The sequence below is a fragment of the Thalassophryne amazonica genome, chromosome 7 (assembly GCF_902500255.1).
Source record: "Thalassophryne amazonica chromosome 7, fThaAma1.1, whole genome shotgun sequence".
NCBI classification, from domain to species: domain Eukaryota; kingdom Metazoa; phylum Chordata; class Actinopteri; order Batrachoidiformes; family Batrachoididae; genus Thalassophryne; species Thalassophryne amazonica.
Window position 1 is genome coordinate 19,591,736 of NC_047109.1, and position 23,142 is coordinate 19,614,877.

At 39.4% G+C, this 23,142-nt stretch overlaps 1 protein-coding gene across 1 annotated transcript in view; it reads right to left on the bottom strand.

Moving 5' to 3' along the window:
• Positions 1-8,093: 8,093 nt before the first annotated feature.
• The window catches only part of LOC117513203 (rRNA 2'-O-methyltransferase fibrillarin-like), a 33,029-nt gene continuing 17,980 nt past the window's right edge, over positions 8,094-23,142 (bottom strand). The window contains 3 exon segments of the mRNA XM_034173500.1: positions 8,094-8,942; positions 10,008-10,153; positions 21,921-22,033. Coding sequence (XP_034029391.1) covers positions 8,918-8,942; positions 10,008-10,153; positions 21,921-22,033 — 284 coding nt within the window. The 3' untranslated portion in view covers positions 8,094-8,917.

Genomic DNA, 23,142 nt, shown 5'->3' on the forward strand with positions numbered 1-23,142 from the left:
TGATAGCCACCGCTTTTGCTGACCAGTGTTTTGTTGGAAAGGCCTCAAACCATTTGGAAAACATGTCCACTATCACAAGGCAGTATTTCTTTCCTTCTGCGGGGGTCCTTTCAATGAAATCCATCATAAGGTGTTTAAAAGGGCCTTGAGGAGGGAAGGGGGGATGCACTCCTGTAGAGGTCAATGCAGTAGTTTTGCCTGAACTGTCTTGTGCACACCTTTTGCAAAACTCAGTTGCATAGGCCACAAAGACTTTTGTAAACCAAAATTTTTGAATGTCAGCGCAAAGCCCCCATTTTTGACAATGGTCTCAACCATGTTATAAAACAGCATAAGTACAGAAAAAGGCACGAGGTAAGCAAGGTTCAGAGGGCTTGGGAGGGGAAGGTGAATCAGACACCACTACACCCGCCATGGGACATGACACAGACACAAGCTTTGAAGACAAAGTTTATTTGCATAAAAAAAACAAACACAAAGCCCTCCGGAGGTGCAACCATTTTTTTAAATAAGATTGTAGACTTCGAGAAACTTTCAAATCCATATCATATGTTTTAAAACCTCAACCTTTAGGAATTTTGCCTACAGCTGTATTAACTGTGAATGGGAGAAACATAAAAGCAGTGGAAAAAGGATTAATAGGTGATAATGTTTGTTCCGCGGGTGTTTGTGTGTCTGTGTCTCTTTCTTCTCATCTGAATCCTTCTGGTCAACATTCTTTTTCCCTTCCTTCTGTTTCTTATCTCTTAAATCACATTAATTTGACCACACAGCATAACAATCTGCCATATCTGACACATCCACTGTATTTACTTTAGATTTTGACATAATTTTCACCTTCCTCTTATCTAAATTTGCTTTCAGTAAGTCCAACTGATTTCGGCTTAAACTCCCTCCTGCTGGGAAACCAAAATTTCTCACCCACATATTCATATGTGGGTGAGAAATTTGTTCCCGTATTTCTCCTTCATTACTTGTACAATTGGAGAACACCAGTCAACTTTAACAGGTTTTTCTTTTCCTGCTTTGTTCCTCATTTCGCTCAGATACTAAATCAGTGTCCTATACCTCTGAAACAAAAAAGTTTATTCCCTACTCAAAATCACTTTTTGTTGCGACTCCTACATAACTAAGAGAATTAAAATTCTCCTGCAACTCAGAAACCCGCAGGTTTCCTACAAGTGCCCAAACTCAGTTAAAATAAAGTCTTATTTTAACCTAAAATACCTGTTGTCAACCTGTCAATTTTAATTTCCACAAGAAAAGAACAGCCTTGCTCACCGGTGCTGTGTTGGTGCAACACCGCATGGTTCATGGAAATGCTGCAATGGCGATTGGGAGCCAAAACCGGTCAACCGAAACACAAGGGACCAAAACACAAGGGGGGAGGGGGAAGGCGTGCGTCGTGTGCAAATGAGTGTGTATCAGTCTCTGTCCATGTGTACATAAAGTCTGGAGTTGCCTTGAAAACAGCAGGATGTAGGGGAGGGCATAAGGGCAGATAAGAGGGAAGCCAAATGCTTCACCAAGGCCAGTGAATCCTTCTGGAGGAAAAACAAGCAGGGCGTTTTGACCTTCGGAAGCCCCGATTTCCTTGTTGAAAAAAAAAAATGGTGTCAGTAGCATTGAGAGACCAGCTGATCAATTCAATGGTTATTCCAAATATAGCTTGAAGAATTCACAGTCTGGTGAAGTTGGGACTTTTGAAAGTTGGAGCAGAGATAGAAAAACACAGAGGAGAGGAGAGAGGAGGAGATGCGACCATTTTATCAGTCCAGCTACAAGGTCACATGGAGGCATTTTTAATACAGAGTTAAAGTTTTGATGCAAACGTTTTAGGCAGGCTATGTGTAAAGCCCCTTTCACACCGGGGCTGCTTTGAGTTGCTTCCTGTGCGTCATGACGACGCAGGAATGTCTGCGTCAGGTGCGTGCAGCAGGGGGCAGAGAGGAGGTGAGAACACAGCCTGCAGGTCCTCTGCACAGAGGAATCAGAGTGCATAGTTTGGCTGCAGCCAGACTGTGCACTCTGATTTCTCTTCTAGTTTATATTTGTTCTTGTGCTGAGCTGCAGGTTTGCGCTCTGAGTTCTGTTATAGTTTATCCTTCTTCCTTTGACCGCGAGCTGCACATGCGCGAACGGACCGTCCGTGTGTAAATGTCTGGAGTTATACTTGATGTGGACAAGTCCTGTCTCTGGCAATCAGTCTGTGAGTAGGACTTTTATGGACTTTATTTAACACAGTGATGAGAGAGTTTGAGGGGAGAGTGAGGAACGGCACCCAGCTAGTTTTTTTTTCTTTTAATTGTTCACATGTGCGCGCACGAACGAATTGTCCGTGAGTGCACTGGAGATGTCCAGACGTTTTACTGGATGTGGACATGTCCTGTCTCTGGCAATCAGTCTGTGAGCAGGACTTTTATGGACTTGCAGCTGCTGCTGCAGCACTTTGTTTTCTGTGCTCTTTTTGAGCGTGTAGTTTCACTGCATTGTGTACACGGTATAAAAACAATCCTGCATGATTTATCCTTCAGGAACAATGGAACACAGCAGGAATTGGCGTCCGGTAAAGTATTATGAGGATGTGGTTACGAGTCACGCTGAGTACCGTTGTGTTGCTCTGACTTGCGCTGAAACCACATAATTTCTGCGTTGAGCACAGGACGCAAAAAACAAAAAAATTAAACATGTTTAATTTTTGGCGTCCGATTCGCTTCGTCCTTTGCGTCCCTCCCGCTGTTGTGGCGTTGAGCTACATTGTCTTGGGTTGCTTCCACGTGGCGTCGTCATAACGCTGCATGACGCAACTCGAAGTGGGCCCGGTGCGAAAGGGGCTTAAGGCACAAGATGAATAATCATATTTGCATCTCACATGCCTAGACCCTCACCATGTCATTTACGTCCCTCAGGCTTTTTTTTTTTTTTCAGTAAATTCTTCTGGAGAGCATTAGCATAGCTAAAAATCTTCAGCTTCTGGGAGGCTTCATCCCCACACTCTCCCCTCGCCCAACTATAGCCCTCTTACACCCCTTTTTAAGCACTGTCTTTATTTGCACCTCACATGCCTGGAAAAAGTCCTCACCATGCTGTATAGGCAAGACATGTTACGAATCTCATATTTGCATCATTTTGGCACATTCCTGACATTCTTAACGTGACGTAACGCATCTGAATAGGTTTTTTTTTTTAATAGTGCGTGCTGGTGCATGATAGTCATGATTTTCATGGAGCATGTTTTAGGCTGTCAAAAGATTTTCCATGAATCTCGCGCACCACCCTCATTTCTCCTCATGAGGTCGCAACTGAGCGTGTTGATCCGTCTTGATTAGTGTTGATCCTTAATAGAGCGTGACAGCATTCTTCTGTGACGTGCGCACAATTAAACCTCACTGCACCACATCCAGTTTCATTGCTGCAGTATGCTGAAGGACAGTGACGCAAAGACAGCAAAAAGTCTTGTTCCAGTGCTCCTCACCGCGCTCCTGCAGGTATTCCACCTGTTGCATGTGCCTGATGTTTGGGAAAATGAGTGAGACAAGAGCTGCGTGGAGCTACACATCTGGCTCTCAGTCTCCTCCTCCTTTCTGCGTCACTCCACGGCACAGAGCTCAACTAAGCATGCAATCACAAAGTTCTTCTGCTGTGGCTTTTGAGGAGCAAACTGGAGCAATCTGAATTATTCAGCAACTGACGGTTGGATGAATATGGGGGGGGGGGGGGTGTGGTGGAGACAATTCACCTCATTCACAACGTGACAGAACTTAACGATGCACTGTTACGCGCAATAGCGCACAACACCGCGGAACATTATTCTTGACCGTGCAAAATGGTTCCTGATAATTATCCAGCAACACATGCCATTAATTGGAACACATGGTAACAGGTTGCAGCAGCTCCTGAGGACACTTGACACCTTTGCTTCAAATCATCACTCGTGATCAGCGGCCAAGAATGTATACTTCGTGGCATTCCTGACGTGCTGTCGTTATGTGTAAACGCAGCATAAATTCATATTCAAACTTTTCAGCTAGTTCACAGTAGGGCTCCACAATATGGACAAATTAGCTGAAATTTCAGGTCTTCTTAAGGAAAACCTCCTCTACGCCACTCCATCAGGAAGCTGCATTTTATATTTTTAATTAAATTTATACCAAGTTGTAGAGATTTGCTATCAGTTTGAGTTTAAGGAACATAATTTTAGAAATTAAAAAAACAGTCGTTTACTCACCAATATAAGTAGGAGTACCTGGTTCAGATGTGCTCAGCTTCAAATCTCAAATGTTTTTCTTCGTTTTCTAAGTAGGATTAGAGGTTTTTGTGGAACACAGTGCCAACTACTGTACAGGAAGGACCTAGCAGTCAATATGTGTCACCGACTTCAAAATGGCTCTTTTCAACCAGACATGCAGTGCTGCGACATGTCAGTCATCTGGGTGGCACCTGAGGTGTCCAATCAGATTTCAGGGGAGCCCAGCACACCCTCGCAACACACATGCCAGGAAGTGTTCAACATGCCATTTGCCATTTTGCTGTTTCACTGTGGGCTCAAAATCTGGCACTTCCTGTTTCAGTGTCAACTTGCCACTGAATTCCCGCGAGACTGCACGAGTTTATTGTCAAACCAGTAAGTGTTCAACATTTGACTTTTTAAAAAAATTATTTAATGAAACAAACAGTTACACAGAACCCTTACAGAGGATTAAATACAACAGCAAAAACAACGCACCAAAGAACAGGTTAACTTTTAAAAAAACACATCAAAACTAAGGGGAATTAAGTACATTTGACATTTCCTGCTTCACTGTGATCACAAAATGTTGCACTTCCTATTTCAATCTCAACTTGCCACCGAATTCCCACAAGATCTCATATACTGTCAATGCAGGAAGTGTTCAACATTTGGCATTTCCTGTTTCACTGTGAGCTCAAAATTTGGAACTTCCTGTTTCAGTCTCAACTTTCCATTGACTTGCCATCAGTAATGGCGTCCGTGTGGCGACGTGCCACATATCGACCCTTCGCCATGAAATTACATTCTCTCTTTTGATGGCTTTAATTTTGTCATATCATGAAAATTGATACACAGGTCAACAATGACAACCTCTTACAGGTGTTAGGGGCGTCGCTCATGGGCGGGCTAAAATGCATCTATAGTGCCCCCTTGGATCTTTCAAAAAAGTCCTTCCCATAGGGGTTTTTTTTTTTTGGAGTAGGGAGATGAAACCTAGTACATGTGTGACTTGCATAGACGTACAAAACAAAAACAAAAACAAAAAAAGCCTCTTGCACCACTGGTCTACTCCAAACAGGAAGTCGGCCATTTTTAATTTTCTTGTCATTTTGGCGTGATTTCCACACATTTTATTTCAACGAACTCCTCCTATGGATTTTGTCCAATACACTTCAAATTTCTTTCAGACCATCTTTCAGACTATCCTGATCAAAAGTTATCAAAAGCGTTTTTCTATCTTGAAGGGTGTGGTCGCTATGGCACTACCATTTCGACCCTTCACCACGGAACATCAAGTCATGATAACTCCTTCATGCTTTGCCTGATTTGACTTGAAACTTCACGTGTGATGAGGGTCGGCTCCTGAATACACTTGCCCCCTCTGTCTGTGCTCTGAGTGCCCCTAGTTGATGACCCATCAACGTCATAACTCCATGCATTGACTGATTTGCTTGAATCCTGAACTGTGTGATACGTATCTGCCCCACTGAACTATACCCTACGTGGAATGGGCGTCACGGCTGAGCGAGTGAAGCCAAGCCGCTGCATTGTCGGCCATCTTGCGTCCCCCAAAAGGCGAAAACGCTGCACAGTGGAATCAGGTCGATAGTATAGGGTCAAACACCACTTTCTGCAGAATGAAGCCCTTCGTCGAGTTATGTAATATTAAGCTCTGTTAAGGCCATTTATAAGACTTGTACACGCAGTGTAGTTTTTGATAGATTACTAAATAGAAAAAAAAACTTGTTAAATCTATGGACATTATAAGCTCTTGCAGTGCAACACTATTTGAATACTTTCTATCATATACGCTTGTGAACACGCACACAGCCCCCCCACACACACACATAATATTCATTTGACACAAAACACACACACACACCCCAAACGGTGCACATCAACCACAATCAAATGCACAAATACTTTTTAATGTCATGCACACACGCAGAAAGGCACACAAGTAATTGGTCAATCAGTTAAAGTGAATATTAGAATGTATTTTATTTTTGCAGTAGGAACATTGCAACAAATCACAATCAGTTTATGTAAAGCAGTGGATCCATTCACACGTCAATGTACACTATCAAATTGAAAATTAACTATGTGACAGCTTTAGTGTCTGAAACAAATACAACATACAGCGAGAGCAATGGCCCAATTTTAAATGAGTTGTTTACAGTTTATATTTCAAAACTTTACAGCATGTGATTAACACATTTTGAAAAATACCTTTTTATGTATGTACAGAGCGTGTATTCACTTTCATCAGCTAGAGCAGCTTCTTATTTGGATCCAAAATAAAAATATAGTAATATTATTTGATAATGCTCTATAGAAGTTGACATTTTCAAAGAAGCCAGACCAAGTTAGAGGCTGAAAATTTCAAAATGTATATTACATGTATTATATTACATATATTATATAATATATATATTATGTGTCTTATTGTATATGTATTATATGTATATTACTGAATCTGGCCTGTCAACTTCATGGAAAACTCATAATAAAGCAAAACTGAAAATCCTCAAAGTCCTCTACCACGATTTTCACGAGTATCACGATTCGTGCCATTAATTGCAGCACAAGACGGCATTTTGCAGTGCAAACAAAGCTAAATCGCCGATTATTAATCTAAATTGTACGTGTGCGATTTTTATATCGGCGTTCGAAGTTCTGAGGGACACAAGATGGCGTTTTCTGTACGTCCGCCGGCTTCATGCCTCAGCAGCAAATTAAGGTACGGTGATCGATCGGGCCCATTCCACGTAGTGTATAGTTCAGTGGTCTGCCCCTGTACACAACTGCCCCGTTTGTGCTCTCAGCGCCACCTAGTGGATGACCCATCAACATGTCATAACTCCATGCACTGTCTGATTTGCTTGAAACTTGAACTGTGTAATGAGCAGTGGTGGGCACAGATAACCAAAAAATTAACTTCGATAACAGATAATCAGATAACTGAAAAGTTATCTTTGATAAAGATAAAATGATAAACCACCCAAAAATGTATCGGAAGTTACAGATAACCGATAAATTCCAATATTGTCTCTGGTACATTTGCAAAACCACAATAGCTTCTACTAGAATTAAAACTGACAACAGACCCCAACAATGAAGCCACACCTTTGTCTTTGAACATCCTGCCCCCTGCTGGAAGCTCTTGTTTACTACACAACTTCCAGCACAGAGGCACCCTGAGAGCAGCCATAAAGCCAGCTGTCTACCAATCACAATGCAGGTGGAGGTCTTGGAAAATAAAGTCATGCTGACTTATGGTTTTGATTTCTAAATAATATTAATACAGATAGAATAACTCCATTAATGTCAATTCTGTCATTTACAAAGTTAAAATATAACATATCTTTTAATGTTGAATAATGCACTAATTCTGAGGTTTTGTAAGACAGATCGCAAAGGATTCTGGATAAAAGTGCCTCTGCTAAACACTGATTGGTTCAGTCATTATGTAAACCAACATGTTAATGTAACGTGTGTCATATGTTGGTGTTTACAGATAAATGTGCTTTTGTAAAATATTCCATTTTTTATTTGTAAAAACAGGTATTTTTATGGAGCTCTAGAAGTGCCACCTAGTGGATGAACCATCAACTTGTCATAACTCCATGCATTGTCTGATTTGCTTGAAACTTGAACTAGGTGATGAGGTTCAGCAACTGAACATAAATACGGCTGTTCACATGTTAACTGTTAATATGGAGTAAGTGCTGTGAATACTTTCTGGGTGTGTTGTAATGAAAATTCTCAGACAGCACCAGTGGAAACTCAGGTGTTCAGGTTCTTTCTCACTGCAAATGAGTTTCTTTGTTTGGAAAACACTAAAAATGATTCAAAGACAAAATTGAAGAAAAAAAAATTTATTTGAAAGCTCCAGCAGAGTGAAAGCACGTCATTTTAATAAGTATAAAACACGAAAACACCTCAGGCCATTTTTTCCACCTACACTGTGGGTACTTCCAGTATACTCTCCAAAAACCAAAGACCTTCCAACAGTTCAGAGCGCTGAGACACAGCTGAGCAACACATGAACAGAAAGTGGGATATTCCATACACTCAGAGCGGGGCCACAACCACAACCCACATGAACCGCTGGATCAAGTATGTTTAAGCTGATGGGGAAACAGTACTAAAGACAGGCTACTGCCCCCACATGGCTGGTTACAGTCATTACCACCCCACAGAAATCAAGGAGTGTTCAAACTGGGGGGGGAAGCAAACACCCAGTAACCTGCTAATCATGGGATAGCCCTAAAATGTGTTCAATGTAAACTTTTTTAAATTCACCTCTCTACCCCCAACCCTTCAAAATTAACATTTACATGTGCTTAATGTAAACATGTTAATTTGGAAGGGGTAGAGACTTAAAAAAAAACAAAAACCTTCACTTTCAGAAATCATAACGTGGGGCGTGTCATCTTGGCAACAAAAACATTCATCCTGTTAAAAACAGCAAACGTCTGGTTACGAGGCAACAGCTCCGATGGTTTTCAGTTGAAAGAGCTGCAGGTCGAAAGCATGGAGTCCAAAGCCAACGATGGACCGTGATATCAGAAGGAACTGAAACCAGCTCTCCACCAAAAGTTACCCGGAGTGCAGCAGGACTGTCCCACCCAGCAACCACCTGCACAGGTGAGTGAGGCGCCACCGTCCACCTTCTTCCCATCCTCATTTCTTCAGTTTGGGGGGAGGTCTAAGGAAACAAACACCACATCAGCATCACCCTGTCAACCCACGCGTGTTCATACCAGTAGGCTTCACACCCACAGTGTGTGAGCGTGCGGACGAGGTAGAGCCACACAGCAACAGCAGACCACCATGAAGAACTTCAGACAATCAAGTAATGATACTCAGTGAAGGGCCATCAATGGTCCGAACCAATATCTGTTTTGGGTTCCGATACCAACGTAATTCATGGATTGGAAATTTCTGATAAAACCCGTGGAGTTTTCTAATCCACATCTGTGGGTTTTTTTTTTGTTGAAAGTTCTCCAGAAGGGAGTCCCTGCTGGCTGCAAACTGCAGAAGGGTCCTCCTGAACAGAGGGACCTCCTGAACAGAGGGGTGCCCCAATGAGACACACCTTTCAGCCACTGATCCAACAATGGCTCCGTCTACATAAACATGTATACCATGAATCAGATTTCTTTTACATTTGCGCGTTTCAGCATTCTAAAGAGCTAATTTCTTGGAGAGAGAGAAATGGAGGGGTGCAGTCTTTTCTCTATAAAGTCTATAATTTTTCTTTACAAGCTACGCTCTCTTCTGCAGTTCCAAAGAAATCCAACTTATGAACTGAAATCACGTAAACCAGGTTTTTCTGATTATCGGATTACTGAAGTGCATGTAAACACAAGACATCAGTTTATTATAGTTATCTGATTACTAACAGTTACTTGATTATTATGGTCATGTAAACATGGTACAGGGACTCAACTCGACAGAATTTCAGCACCAGTAATAATAGCTCATGGGCTACGCTTTTTTTTTTTTTTTTTCCACAGGGGTGCCTCAAAATTGCATACAAGTACACGTACCGTTTGGAGGAAGGAGCGCATTTCCGCATTTCCAAAATGGCAGTAGAAACCAAGAAAAAATAAATAGAAGTACACAAAATATCCTCATAAAATCAACAACAATGATAATATTAAAGCAAACAGAGCTCTGGTATCGGAATAGTATTGTATCGGCAGATATCCAAATTCAGGTATCAGGATCAGAACTGAAAAAAAAAAATGTGGAATGGTGCATCCCTAACCTGTAGACGCCCACCACCACAGCATGGTCCCTCTCGTATGGTTCCAGTGTGAGCTGCTCCTGTGGCTTCATGTTTTCTGCACTCATCTTCTTCACTTCTGAGGCAAAGACTGCTTCTGGAGCCGCCGTTGAGTCAATACAATTAGCCTGGAGTTAAACAGATCAGTGTCTACGTGGCAAACTCACATGGCATGAACCAAACATCATTCATCTGCAGCACAATGAACTTATTTTTGAAATTATATTGAAACAATCAGATTAAGGTAAGAAGAACATGGGATAGTTGGGGGAATCGATTAGCCACATTAGACCAACTGCTCAGTAGACTACAGGCATGACTCTGGTGTTTTATTTACTGAGTAACTAAAAATATCAGAAAAACAGAAGATCTTCGGGAGTCAAAAGTAGAGCTCAAACCAAATAGTATTACAGTTGACTGGGGGAAGGGATGGGACAGAAGAATCAACTTTCTGTGGGTGAACAGACAGACTCTAGAAGAGCTGCAAAGCCAAAACCTGTCTGCTTCCCTCCTCTGAAAATACAATGGGTCATATTTCAAATGAAAAAGTTAACCAATTCCATTTATTCTTGCAAAGTTTTTTTGGTAAAACAGTGTCATCGTTTTGGTTCAATTGGCTGACCAGGCTTCCTAACAAAGGGACAGCAGCAGCGTTATTTGCTATAAATCTACTGAGACCTCCTAAATTATGTTGTTCATCTTGATATATATCAAAGTTCCTAAATCATTAACATTTGGCAAATCTTTGAATAGGTTCTGTGCACTATCCGTAGAACTACAAAACAAAATAAATAGAACAAAAACAGCTCAAGATTAGACAGAAGAAGCATTTTTGTAAAATGTGGACGGCAGAGAGACGACTGGCGGCATTACATCAACCTGGCCTTTCAGTCAGTGACATAAGTTGCACAATTCGTTAACTCAAATATAAACTTTTATTCATATCCCCCCAAAAAAGGTAATTATATTGTAGTCTGTTTTTGAGTGTCTTGTCCAAGGACACCCAGGTACCACGAGTACAATTTGAACCCAGAAATAAGGGGTGGGATGACCTCTACCGTGCATTCTTCTGCCCCATCCACAGCCATATATGCCACAGCCATATATGTAAGCTTCAGGTTATTCCTACTGCTCTGGTATATTTTCAAAAAAGGACACAAACTGAATTGTATTTTCATTCTAGCTAAATTGCAACCAGATGAAAAGATCTGAGTAGTCAAATGTGTGTGTGGCATATGGATGAAGTCCTGGGTGCACTGCGTGCAGCAGAAAAATGGCTTTCTGAGATCATATGGCAACATTAAAATTGCCGCATTTTACTGGACTTTCCATAACTGGGACAAAACTCACACATGGAAAGTAAAAAAAAAAAAAAAACTTCCAATAAAAAGAGCTCCTTCTGCCTGCGTACCTAGCAAGAGACAGAAGAGAGGAGGAGGAAAAAGTGTGAACAGCAGACGCTACACGCTGTAAAAAAAAAAAAAAAGCAGTGAAACAATTTTAATCAACAATTATCTTCACCACAGCCTCACTGAAACAGTAAAGTGTAAAAAACTGATTCAGAAAGTTTTTCATTCAGGGTTTTGTCATTAAAAGATCAGATTTTCTTCTTTACTTCTTACAGAATTTTTTTTTTCATTTTCTTTTTATTGTTTATGCACCAATGACCCCAGGTCAAATTACTTGTATGTGAGAACTTACTTTGCAATAAATTTGATTGATTTGACAATCAAATCAGTCCCGATTTAGCTCTTGTTCAAACAAGACAAATAGGGGTTATATTGTTTGTTTTTAAGTGTGCAATCCCACTCAAACTGTTGAAAAAACCCTAAACTGTCAACATGACAGAAAAACTCTACCTGTCTTGCTGGATTAAACGTACAGTGTGCCATTTTTGAAGGAGAGCAAATGTCCATCAAACAATGTGTTTTTAAACTTTTCAACGTTATTTATTTTCTTAACTTAGAAAAATGCAAAAAAGAACTTTGATATTACAACATCAAATATTACAAACATCAAATGTTCATAGAATGTTTATTGCTCAGCAAGTTTGCAAACGTTTATGTAATGTTCGCGATGTTTGTGTGGTGTTTGCGTGATGGTTGCATGTAAGCGAACATTGATCAAATGGTCATAGAATGTTTGTTTACTGTTCAGCAAGTCTGAGAACATTCATGTAATGTTCCCGATGTTTGTGTGATGTTTGCATGGAAGCAAACATTTGCAAACATGTATCAAACATTCATAGAATGTCTGTTTATATTTGGTTGCCATGTATCAGAGTTTTTTTGGTTGTGTTTTAATTTGGTTGCGTCACGATAATTAGCAAAGCCTTTTTTTCTTTTTTGTTGTATTTATATTATGTTGTGTGGTAATTTGCAGAGCTTTTTTTTGTTTTTATTTTTGGTTGTGTCATGGTAATTTGCAGAGCGTTTTTTAGTTTTATTTTAGACAAATGTGATGTGGGTGATGTTTATGCTGGGTTGTTTTGTTTTACAAGAAATAAAATTCAACTTTTACATGTTACGCGGTTTTTCAGCAGTATGGTAAAAATACTGATTATTCATCTGTCAGCTTCCCAGATCTGGACAGCTTTGCCTTTTTCAACATTTTTGAGTGCAATTCAATTTTTTAAAAACAATATAACCCCCAATTGTTTTATTTGAACAGAGCTGAATTTGGATTAATTGACAGAGGATGACAGACATCCGGACATTGGTAATGTGATATGAAGAGCGACATTGTCGCCATTTTAAATAAGTGAAAACAAAGCAAACTTCTTTGTCTTCAGTAGTATTTCAAGTGGTTCTGATCTGGTAAATGTGCTCGCTATATAGCTGCAGAGTTTGGGGGAGGGTGATGACAGTCTCAGCTTGATAACAGACTCCGAGACAGCAAAGGACTCTCAAGAGCTTACCAAGATGCTTATCCGTCAAGTTATCGATGGATTTTCAGACCTATATGGAAATGCATTCATGACATACAATGCTCACGCCAATCTGCACTTTTCAGCAGCTGCTGCCTGTCATGGCAGCCTTTAGAGAATCATTTGGGCCACCTTAAAAAATTTGTGACTTCACCCCCCAACCCTCTTGTTGCCATGATGATGGGTGTGGAAAGACGGCAGAGTATTGAGCATGGTAAAATCCTTAGGCAACCAGAGCACATTATTAGGGTGAACCCACCAGACAATATTTACATTGACCACAGGCAACACAAATGCTATGAGGCTCTGAAGGTGACAGGGAACAGCGTTCAATGCAAACAGTACAGTAGCGCTGAACCACTTTTTCAGAGGCCTGTTAATTCCAAAGATATTGGACAGTGTGGTGCTGAGTGACAGGCGATTCATCTCCTTGAAGGTGAAGGACGTGCAAAGCCTGGGAACGTGGTCTGAATTTTTGGAATGGCTGGTTTAACAACCCCAGATATCACACAGACAGGAGCTGTGTTTATGGCACTCCTTCACAACTAGCAAGATGCACTCTACGAGCACACTATGACTGAACAATACATATCTCATTGGTCAAATATGTAGGTCTTTGTAGTCCATATTAGCAGGAGGTGGTAAAATCACAAGTCAGAATTTCAATACATCCACTTGGGAAATGATTCCCAATATTAATACCAACATTTTGGCACCAAAATTAATCCTATATCTTGAAAATAACCCTCCACCCCTTGAATGTAAAAGTATGGTCTATTTTCAATTATCTGGCTATTCCGCTGTGTAAAGTTTGTCCATGCTCTTCAAAAACTTTATAAACACAATTCTTTCACAAAGGTTTTATTTCAGTAACACTGTGAATAACAGAACTTAGGAGGAGGCCATGCTCTTCAAAAACTTTAAAAACATAAACCACTGTCAAAGGTTTTATTTCAGTCACACTGTGTGATAACATAACTTAGGAGGATGCCATGCTCAAAAAAAAAAAAAAAAAAAAAAAAAAAATGTAAAAACAAACCATTGTCAAAGGTTTTATCAAATTCTTTAGCCTGAGATCTTGTTTTGGCTTGGCCATGATAATATCAGTACTTATGTAGCTTTTGTGACTTCTCTAAAACAAGTACTACCAAGTCAGGAGCATTATATATCATAACCTTGAATGTTGTGTTCAATGCAGGGTTCATCAAAACTAATCATGAAGTCAAAACAATTACATTCTAATATTTCAAAAGATGTTAAAATTACAGTATATATTGCAGTTTTCTTTTTTGCATGGGGTGGGGTTTTTTTGTGTCATGGCAGACACCCACTTCCTATATGAAATATCTCCCAAATTACACAATGCACAGTCTCTGAAGTGGATGTAAGCATATTTGAAAAAAAATATATATTTTCTACCATTACCACCTCCTGCTACATATTACAAGTGAAAATTATAGCTTTCTATTTTTGTTTGGCCTTCCATCCATGCATCTGTCAAGTGGTTTCTGAATGAAATTAGACAGTGAAGCAAGCTTCAGTGTCTCCACATCACAAAACCTTGTCTTCTTTACCAAGGCAGAAATACGAGATGGTAAGAAAAAATAGGTTGTAAAAATAGGTCATTATTGACAAATATAGGTTTTTATAGGCCCAGAATAAACAAATACAGGTTTCTAACAACCAAAGCTGCAGCTTTTTAACAGCAATATTTTTGAGAGGGAAAATGCACTTCAAATCTTTGTTAAATTTGATAACATTACTTCAGCCTTGAGTGTGTATTTACATGCATGTCTGCTATGAATCTCTGCCAAGATGTAATGTTTGTTCAATCTAATCCAAAAATTTCTAAAAGATGTGTGAATAATTTTTGGATGACACTGTATTAACTTTGCCATAGCAATGTCAGTATGTTTAATCACAAAGCTTCACACCTGCATGTATAAGTTGTTTTTTTTTTTTTTGTTTTTTTAAGAATCAGTCTTTTATGAAGGCTTTTTTTTTTACTGCAAATAGTTATCAAACATGTAGTGAAAGAATAGATACATTACTGCCATTGTTGTTTTCAGTGATATGTATTCTACTTTCAATACCTTTTCAATCTACAGTTTGCATAAAATTTTGTGTTCTAACTAGTCAAATGCTATTCCTCCACAGAATGTCTCATCTTGAAGTGAATGCTGACCCGATCAGTTCCAGAGAAAAGAAAAAGAGTGTAGGTGGTGACAGTGATGCTGGTGTACAAAACAGAAGCAAATGACTGGAAAAGACGCAAATTTCTTCAAACATAGTTAAATATTATTAATGCATAACAAATGATTTGTACATATTTTCCTTTTTCTGTCAATGAGGCATACGCACTTTCTCTGATTGAATAGTTACCAACTTCAGTGAGCATTATTGCTTTGTGAATTTAAATTAAAAATAAATTAGCAAAATGGATACGACATGAAACCTATGAGATTATCTGACTTCACTCTAATGTATTCAATATCTACTCTTAGTTTCCAGAGTGTTTCTGTAAAATCATATTTTAATCAATAATAGTAAGGATTTTAATGTCAAACCTCAATTGAAATGTATGTAGGACTTTTGTTTCTTTTTGTCTCTTGTTTCTTCTTCCAACCACAAGCTGCTTAGGTGGTTTTTTTTTTTTTTTTTTTTTTTTAAACATGGGGTTGTGCTGATTTTACCCTCTTGGTTTGGACTTGTGAGACACGCTTTGCTATTCATTCAGTGGGCATATTTTTGATCTTTTTCAACATTTAACAACATTTTACTAAAATTTTAACAGCCATTATCATTTGACTGTTTCAGTGAGTGTTCGGGCTGGACTGAAAGGTGCTGTTAATATTGATTTCTAACCCAAAACTGTCAAAGGGGGGAATAAATGAAGTGTCAATCTCATGGAGTATATAATCAGAGTAGTAAAATGATCAGTCCGCGTGAACACCACACTGACCACCCACCAGCGCTGAAGAACAGAGGATGTCTCATTTTAGGAGAAAAAAAATTGTTTTGGTTAAATGTAGTTTGTTCTCTGTATTACAACATTTGGAAAGAAGTATCATTTGATTTAAAATGGCGATTTGCGTTGAAGTTATTAATTCCTACAGAAATATATCTTTCCAACTTCGGCGTTTGGAGCTGTGCACTTAGTCCCACAAAAAAGAGGAACAGACGAAGGAAATTTCTCGTTTCTTGGCCATAAAAATCAAGAGTCCCAGTTAGTGACTTTAACCCACACAAAGATGACTCACGATTGACATCTTTAAATGGCTTTGAGAGGGGTTAATGACGAAATTGCGGACCAGCTGCTTCTGAAAAGCAGCGAAGTAATGAGCCGAAGCACTGCTTCACTGGTTCAAGCTTCAAACAGAGCCACTGCAGAAGTTGTAGGTCTACAATCAACGTAGAGAAATTATTATTATTTTCTCCGATAAACACCCTCAAAAACAATGGTTGCTCTGGCGTAATGTGAACTGAAGTACTGAAAAGGGGATCACTAAGCAAAAATCCACTGATGTCGGTGGATTGAATCACGATTCTTAACAGGACCCACTTTTTGATACCAAACCCTATTCATTATATTAATTGTAGTGCGATTACCTTTGATCACAACGGAGAAAATAAATTCCAAATTCCGTCCTGATGTCTTGACTCTGTGCTCAAACCATACGCGTCAAACTGTTTCATTAGAGCTGCGCTTCGATTTCTGACCAATCATGGCTCGTGTAACTCGTTTGTCCGCTTCAGTTTCATTCAGGAAATATTTTGGAATAAAGCTGGAACATAAAATGTGAGGAAAGTGAAGAGCTGTGAATACTTTCCAGATGCACTGTACATACTGACAGGCCAGCTCCACTGAGCTACCTGCTCCACACTGCTTCAGAAAGACTGTAAAAAGAGATAATCTGCAATAACATCATCTCCAAAGAAAACTGGAGCCGTTTCACCTTTGTAATCTTACTGAAACCTGTGGTTCACAGCCACCTAATGGATCAGCAACCAGAACCATGTATCCAAAGATAAGGATCAGAAAAATACAACTGGTGAAAGTCAGTGGCTCAAGACCACAGAAACCTCTCTACTGAACATATAGCACAAGCATGGTTGTCTGGAACAGTGGCTCTCGCACGTTTGGGTGAAATACCCTCTTTCTTGGAATTTGAAAGCCAAGTACCCATTAACTAGGTTAGATTCTGCTTAGAATACTAGGAAATTGGAGGCTGAAGAAACAGTGTAGCAGCCATAGTCTTTAACTTTAGTCCTGAATAACAATAAACAAGTTATTTTGTTTGCAGCCTCTGAAGCAGGTTTATTTCCTACTAGTGCCAAACATTTCAGTGTACAACCCCAATCCCAATGAAGTTGGGACATTGTGTAAAATGTAAATTAAAAACAGAATACAATGATTTGCAAATTGTCTTCAACCTAAATTCAAATGAATACACCACAAAGACAAGATATTTAATGTTCAAAGTGATAAACTATTATTTTTGTGCAAATATTTTCTCATTTTGAAATGGATGCCTGCAACACGTTTCAAAAAGCTGGGACAGTGGTATGTTTACTACTGTGTTACATCATCTTTCCTTCTAACAACACTCAATAAGCTTTTGGGAACTGAGGACACTAATTGTGATTGTGGTATAAAAAGGAGCATCCCCAAAAGGCTCAGCCGTTCACAAGCAAAGATGGGGTGAGGATCACCACTTTGTGAACTGCGTGAAAAAAAAAAATAGTCCAACAGTTTAAAAACAATGTTTCTCAAAGTTCAATTGCAAGGAATTTAGAGATGCCATCATCTACAGTCCATAATATCTCATCTAAGAGAGAGGCTCATAGATCTGGGTCAGTCATGGAATTACGCAATGCTACTAAAGAAGTGAAAATATTGCTGGAAAAGGCCAAGAGAAATTATGCAGGGAAAATAGAGGAAAAGATGGCAAATAAAAATCTTGGATCTGCTTGGTCGTGTATGAAAACGATAGCTGGGCTTCAGGAGCCCCAGTCCAGAACTTTCAGACAGATGTTGAATTTGCAAATGCTCTGAATACTTTTTACACAAGGTTTGATATCTCAGATCACAGTTCAGAGATTAAGGAAATAAAGCATAAAGTGAAAGACAGTCAGCACTTTTTTATTTCTCAAAAAGAGGTAGAAAAATCTTCTTGTGCCCTCAAACCAAAACATCAGGGCCCCGATAATGTTTGCAGTTGCCTCTTAAAAAAAAATTGTGCTAAAGAACTGAGTCCTATTTTCCAATTTATTTTTAATATGTCTCTGGAAATGCAAACTGTGCCAAAAGTGTGGAAAGATGCTGTTGTTGTCCCTGCCACCAAAAATTGTACTCCAAAAGTTCTAAATGACTTTAGGCCTATAGCTTTGACGTCCATTGTCATGAAAACCTTTGAGAAATTGGTGAGAACTGAAATTATTAATCAAGTAGGTGCCAACTCAGACCCTATGCAATTTGCCTATAGGCCAAATAGGGGGGGGTTGAGGATGCCACAGTCACTTTAATGAACTTACTTTTCAGACACCTTGAAGGGAAAGGTGTACATGCCAGACTTTTATTGATTTTTCTTCTGCTTTTAACACAATTCAGCCCCACATTTTAGCCTCAAGACTTTTAGAACATTTTAATCTAAGTTGCAATCTTGTGGGCTGGATTCTGAGCTTCCTCACTAACAGGACACAAAAAGTTAGAGTAAATGGGGTCTTGTCTGATCAGACCCAGTGCTCCACCGGGTCTCTCTCTCCACTTTTGTATTTTATACACTGATCTCTGCAGAAGTGGGAGGGATAGGAGGACTATTCTTAAGTATACAGATGACACTGTTATTGTCAGCCTGTTACAGGACAATGAGGTTGGCCACGGTCCTGTTGTTGATGATTTCTTGGACTGGTGTGAGAAGTCTTTTCTACAGATGAATGTATTGAAGACTAAAGATATGGTCATTGACTTTAGGAAGGGTTCCCACAAGCATGGAGTAACTCTCCTAAAAGGTCAGGCTGTTGAAACTGTGAGCACCTATAAATATCTGGGTACTGTCATTGATGACAAACTCACTTTTGAGTCAAATTGTGAAGTGGTGTGTAAAAAAGGACACCAGCGCTTGTTCTGTCTTAGAAAACTGGCATCCTTTCACATTGACAAATCACTGTTGACTATGTTTTATCGTTGTTATATTGAATCTGTTTTATCTTTCTGTTTGGTGTCATGGTTTGGAAATTTGTCAGTTAAAAACAAAAACAGTCTAAATCAGATTGTAAAATGGGCAAGCAAAATCATTGGAGGAGAGTCTCAGCTGTATCCAACCTCTCTGTACATGAGGCAGTTCCAGAGATTGGTTGTGGCAGTTCTAAAGGACGCCTCACATCCTCTTTTTGATCAGTTTGAACTGCTCCCTTCAAGACGGAGGTATAAAGCTCCTTCCTGCAGAACTAAGCGCTACAAGAGCACTTTTATTCCTGCTGCTATTAGTGTTCTTAACAGATGACTTTGAATGTATATTTAATTAATTTATCTGCTATTTTGCATTGAGATGGCACACGCATTGTGACTTTCTTCTGGGTGCCATGCTATTGGCCTGTACTTGCACTGCTCATTGTATTTTTATTTTTATTATACTTATGGTATTTTTATCGGTATTTATGTGTTATGTGATTGTTATGAATGGAGTGACTCACTGCCAAACCAAATTTACCTTTTGGTACAAATAAAGTAACCTTGAACCTTAATATAATCAGAAGATTCAGAGAATCTGGGGAACTTCCTACACGTAAGCAGCAAGACCGAAAACCAACACTGAATGCCCGTGACCTTCAATCCCTCAGGCGGCACTGCATTAAAAACTGACATCACTGTGTAAAGGATCTTACCGCATGGGCTGAGGAACAATTCAGAAAACTACTGTCAGTTAACACAGTTCATCGCTACATCTACAAGTGCAAGTTAAAACTCTACCATGCAAAGAAAAAGCCATACATCAACAACATCCAGAAATGCCGCCGCCTTCTCTGGGCCTGAGCTCATTTGAAATGGGCAGATGCAAAATGGAAAAGTGTGCTGTGGTCTGATGAGTCCACATTTCAAATTGTTTTTGGAAATCATGGAGGTTGTGTTCTCCAGACAAAAGAGGAAAAAGACCATCCAGATTGTTAACCAGCACAAAGTTCAAAAGCCAGCATCTGTGATGGTATGGGAAGTGTGTTAATGCCCATGGCATGGGCAACTTATCTGTGATGGGGCCATCAATGCTGAAAGGTACATTCAGGTTTTGAAGCAACACATGCTGCCATCCAAGCAACGTCTTTTTCAGGGACGTCCCTGCTTATTTCAGCAAGACAATGCCAAGCCACATTCTGCACGTTACAACAGAATGGCTTCGTAGTAAAAGTGCAGGTACTCGACTGGCCTGCCTGCAGTCCAGACCTGTCACCCATTGAAAATGTGTGGCGCATTATGATTCGCAAAATACGACAACAGAGACTGTTGAACAACTGAAGTCGTACATCAAGCAATGGGAAAGAATTCCACCTACAAAGTTTCAACAATTAGTGTCCTCAGTTCCCAAACAGTGTTGTTAGAAGGAAAGATGATGTAACACAGTGATAAACATACCACTGTAACAGCTATTTTTGAAACGTGTTGCAGGCATCCATTTCAAAATGAGCAAATATTTGCACAAAAGCAATAAAGTCTATCAGTTTGAACATTAAATATCTTGTCTTTGTGGTGTATTTAATTGAATATACGTTGAAGAGGATTTGCAAATCACTGTATTCTGTTTTTATTTACATTTTACACAACGTCCCAACTTCATTGGAATTGGGGTTGCAATATAAATTTGAAACAAGCATTAGACAAAACAGTAAAAAGGTTACTTGGCTTTTAAAGTATTTTTTTTGTGGCAAGGAAACTTCAGCTCTTGAAACTCTCAGCTATTTTAAAAGTCTAATTTGTTGAAAAGTTTTGATCTGAGCCACTGCTGAAAATCAATTCAAGAGACCAGTAGAACCTAATGGGACCAGTTCCCAGTTCAGAGTGCTCTCTCCTCACACCCAAAACTTGTGAGGGAACAGTTTTCAAAACCAGTGGATACATCCGGTAGCAACAAACAGCACATCATGGTTGTTTTGTTGAACTGTCATGAATCAGTACGGTTGCTCAGACATCTCTCTTACCTTAGCAAAGTATGATATAAAATTAGAACTCATGTTGAGAGTTCATTCACTGTAACATTTTAAAATGGTAGTGCCACTGCCTTGTAGACCAGTTTCATCAAAATATCTTTAAGTTACGCTGGCTTTGTCCTAAAAGTGGACAGAGGAGACGCAGGCTGACAAACGCAACATGTCATTTCACAGCAGGTGTCACTTTTCACTCACATCCTCCTTGCAATACCACCAAGTACCCTTAGAGGGCACCCGTATCTATTTGAGAAACACTGGTAGAACTGGAAACAAGGTAGAATCTTAAGCTGAAATCATCTTAACAGTATCTAGTTCTAGGCTTTGGTTCTTCTGATGTAATTTGTCTGTGGTCTTGTGTGTGACTTGTACAATAACATTACGTATTAACATAACCTGTAGCAAGTGCACAGTGGCTCTACATGTCTGAGATCACAGCACTCAGTGATAAATCTGTTTTCTTTAATGTAGCGAGACAGCCAACTACTGGACGCTTGCTATTCCCCGGCACTGATGAGCCTCAGCAGGACAACCAGAAGAATTGTAGAGAAGCTTGAATCTTTGACTGGACAAGCAACCCAGTCCAGTCGAAGATTCAAGCTTCTCTACTATGGAAACCACCTGGACAACTGAGAGCCTACACAGAAACAGAATAAGAATGAAGGGAAACACCAGATATCCTTATTTTAGGAATCACTGAAGCTTTGTTTTTTAGACCCAATTTGGACTTCACTCTGAGGAAGCAGTGTGCTGCTGAGGTGCTACTGTACCTTTATAGAGATAACAAAGTGTCCCCCATTCTTCAGGAAGTTGTGAGCATTCAAAGCAACTATCCTTGTCTGGTCAGGCTGTGCAACATCCGCGAAAATCACATCAACCATTCCTGGAGAGAAAGAGGCTGTTAGTGCGTGCACATAACTTCCATGTCAGAGCAGTCAGCCCACTGCCACAGACTACAGTGGAGACTACGCAGCAGGTGACAGTCAGCTAATGTCCTCTGCCCATTAGGCTAAAATAGCAATAATGTATTATAATTAGCGTATTTAATTTATAGACACTTAAAGAATATTAACGTGTTACCCATGGGGATCCATGGGCTCTAGATTGGGGAGCTGACATTTTTCAAGGATTGTAATAAATTATGCAAAGTTTCAGTAATGATTGTACTGAAAATGCAGGAAATAAAATTAGAACGTTTTATGAATAATTGTATTTAGTATTTGGCACATTTAGGTGATGTCATGTTTTACAACTGGCAAGGTTGAGACAGTTCCTTTGTTCAGAGCTTGTCTGGTTACCAGGGACTGATAAACAGTAATAAACATCCATTGTTCACTATTCATGGGTGCAAGCAACTGAATTTTTTGACTGAACATTTTCTGTCAGTGGACAGCTGAGCACCAAAGGCGCAAGGCCCTCTTGGGGTCTGGGGGCATGCCCCCTTGGAAATTTTGAAAACAAATTGTGCAATTTGGTGCATTATGAGAGCATTTTTGGTCAGTTTTTGTTGGTTTAAAATTGGTGGTATTTGACTTTATACTAGAACAAAATATGTCTGACGTCTTAATTTCAATGAAATGTTTTTCTATCTTGTATGTATTGTCTGTAACAGGGTTCCACAGATGGAATGACTGTCTGCATTAACTGACTTTAATTCTGCTTTCATTGTTTTCATTCCACATTTATCAAATTAAATTAAATTAATTAAATTAAAACAAATCAATAACTACATTCTACTTTCAGTAAATAATACACTTAAAGACAACTACTGTCAATGAAAAGTCTTGCCACTATAAGTAATTTAAACCTGATGCAACAGTTAAAACAATTAAATAAAAAAAAGACCATCACCAGATCAAGACTGCATATTAATGCCAAATTCCACCACCAGACCAACTGAATCTTAAATAGTGTTGTGAAATACTATCACCAGAATGCAGCCCTTTCAAATGCCACCAGTTTTAATATAAATAATAAAAATCATAACCAATG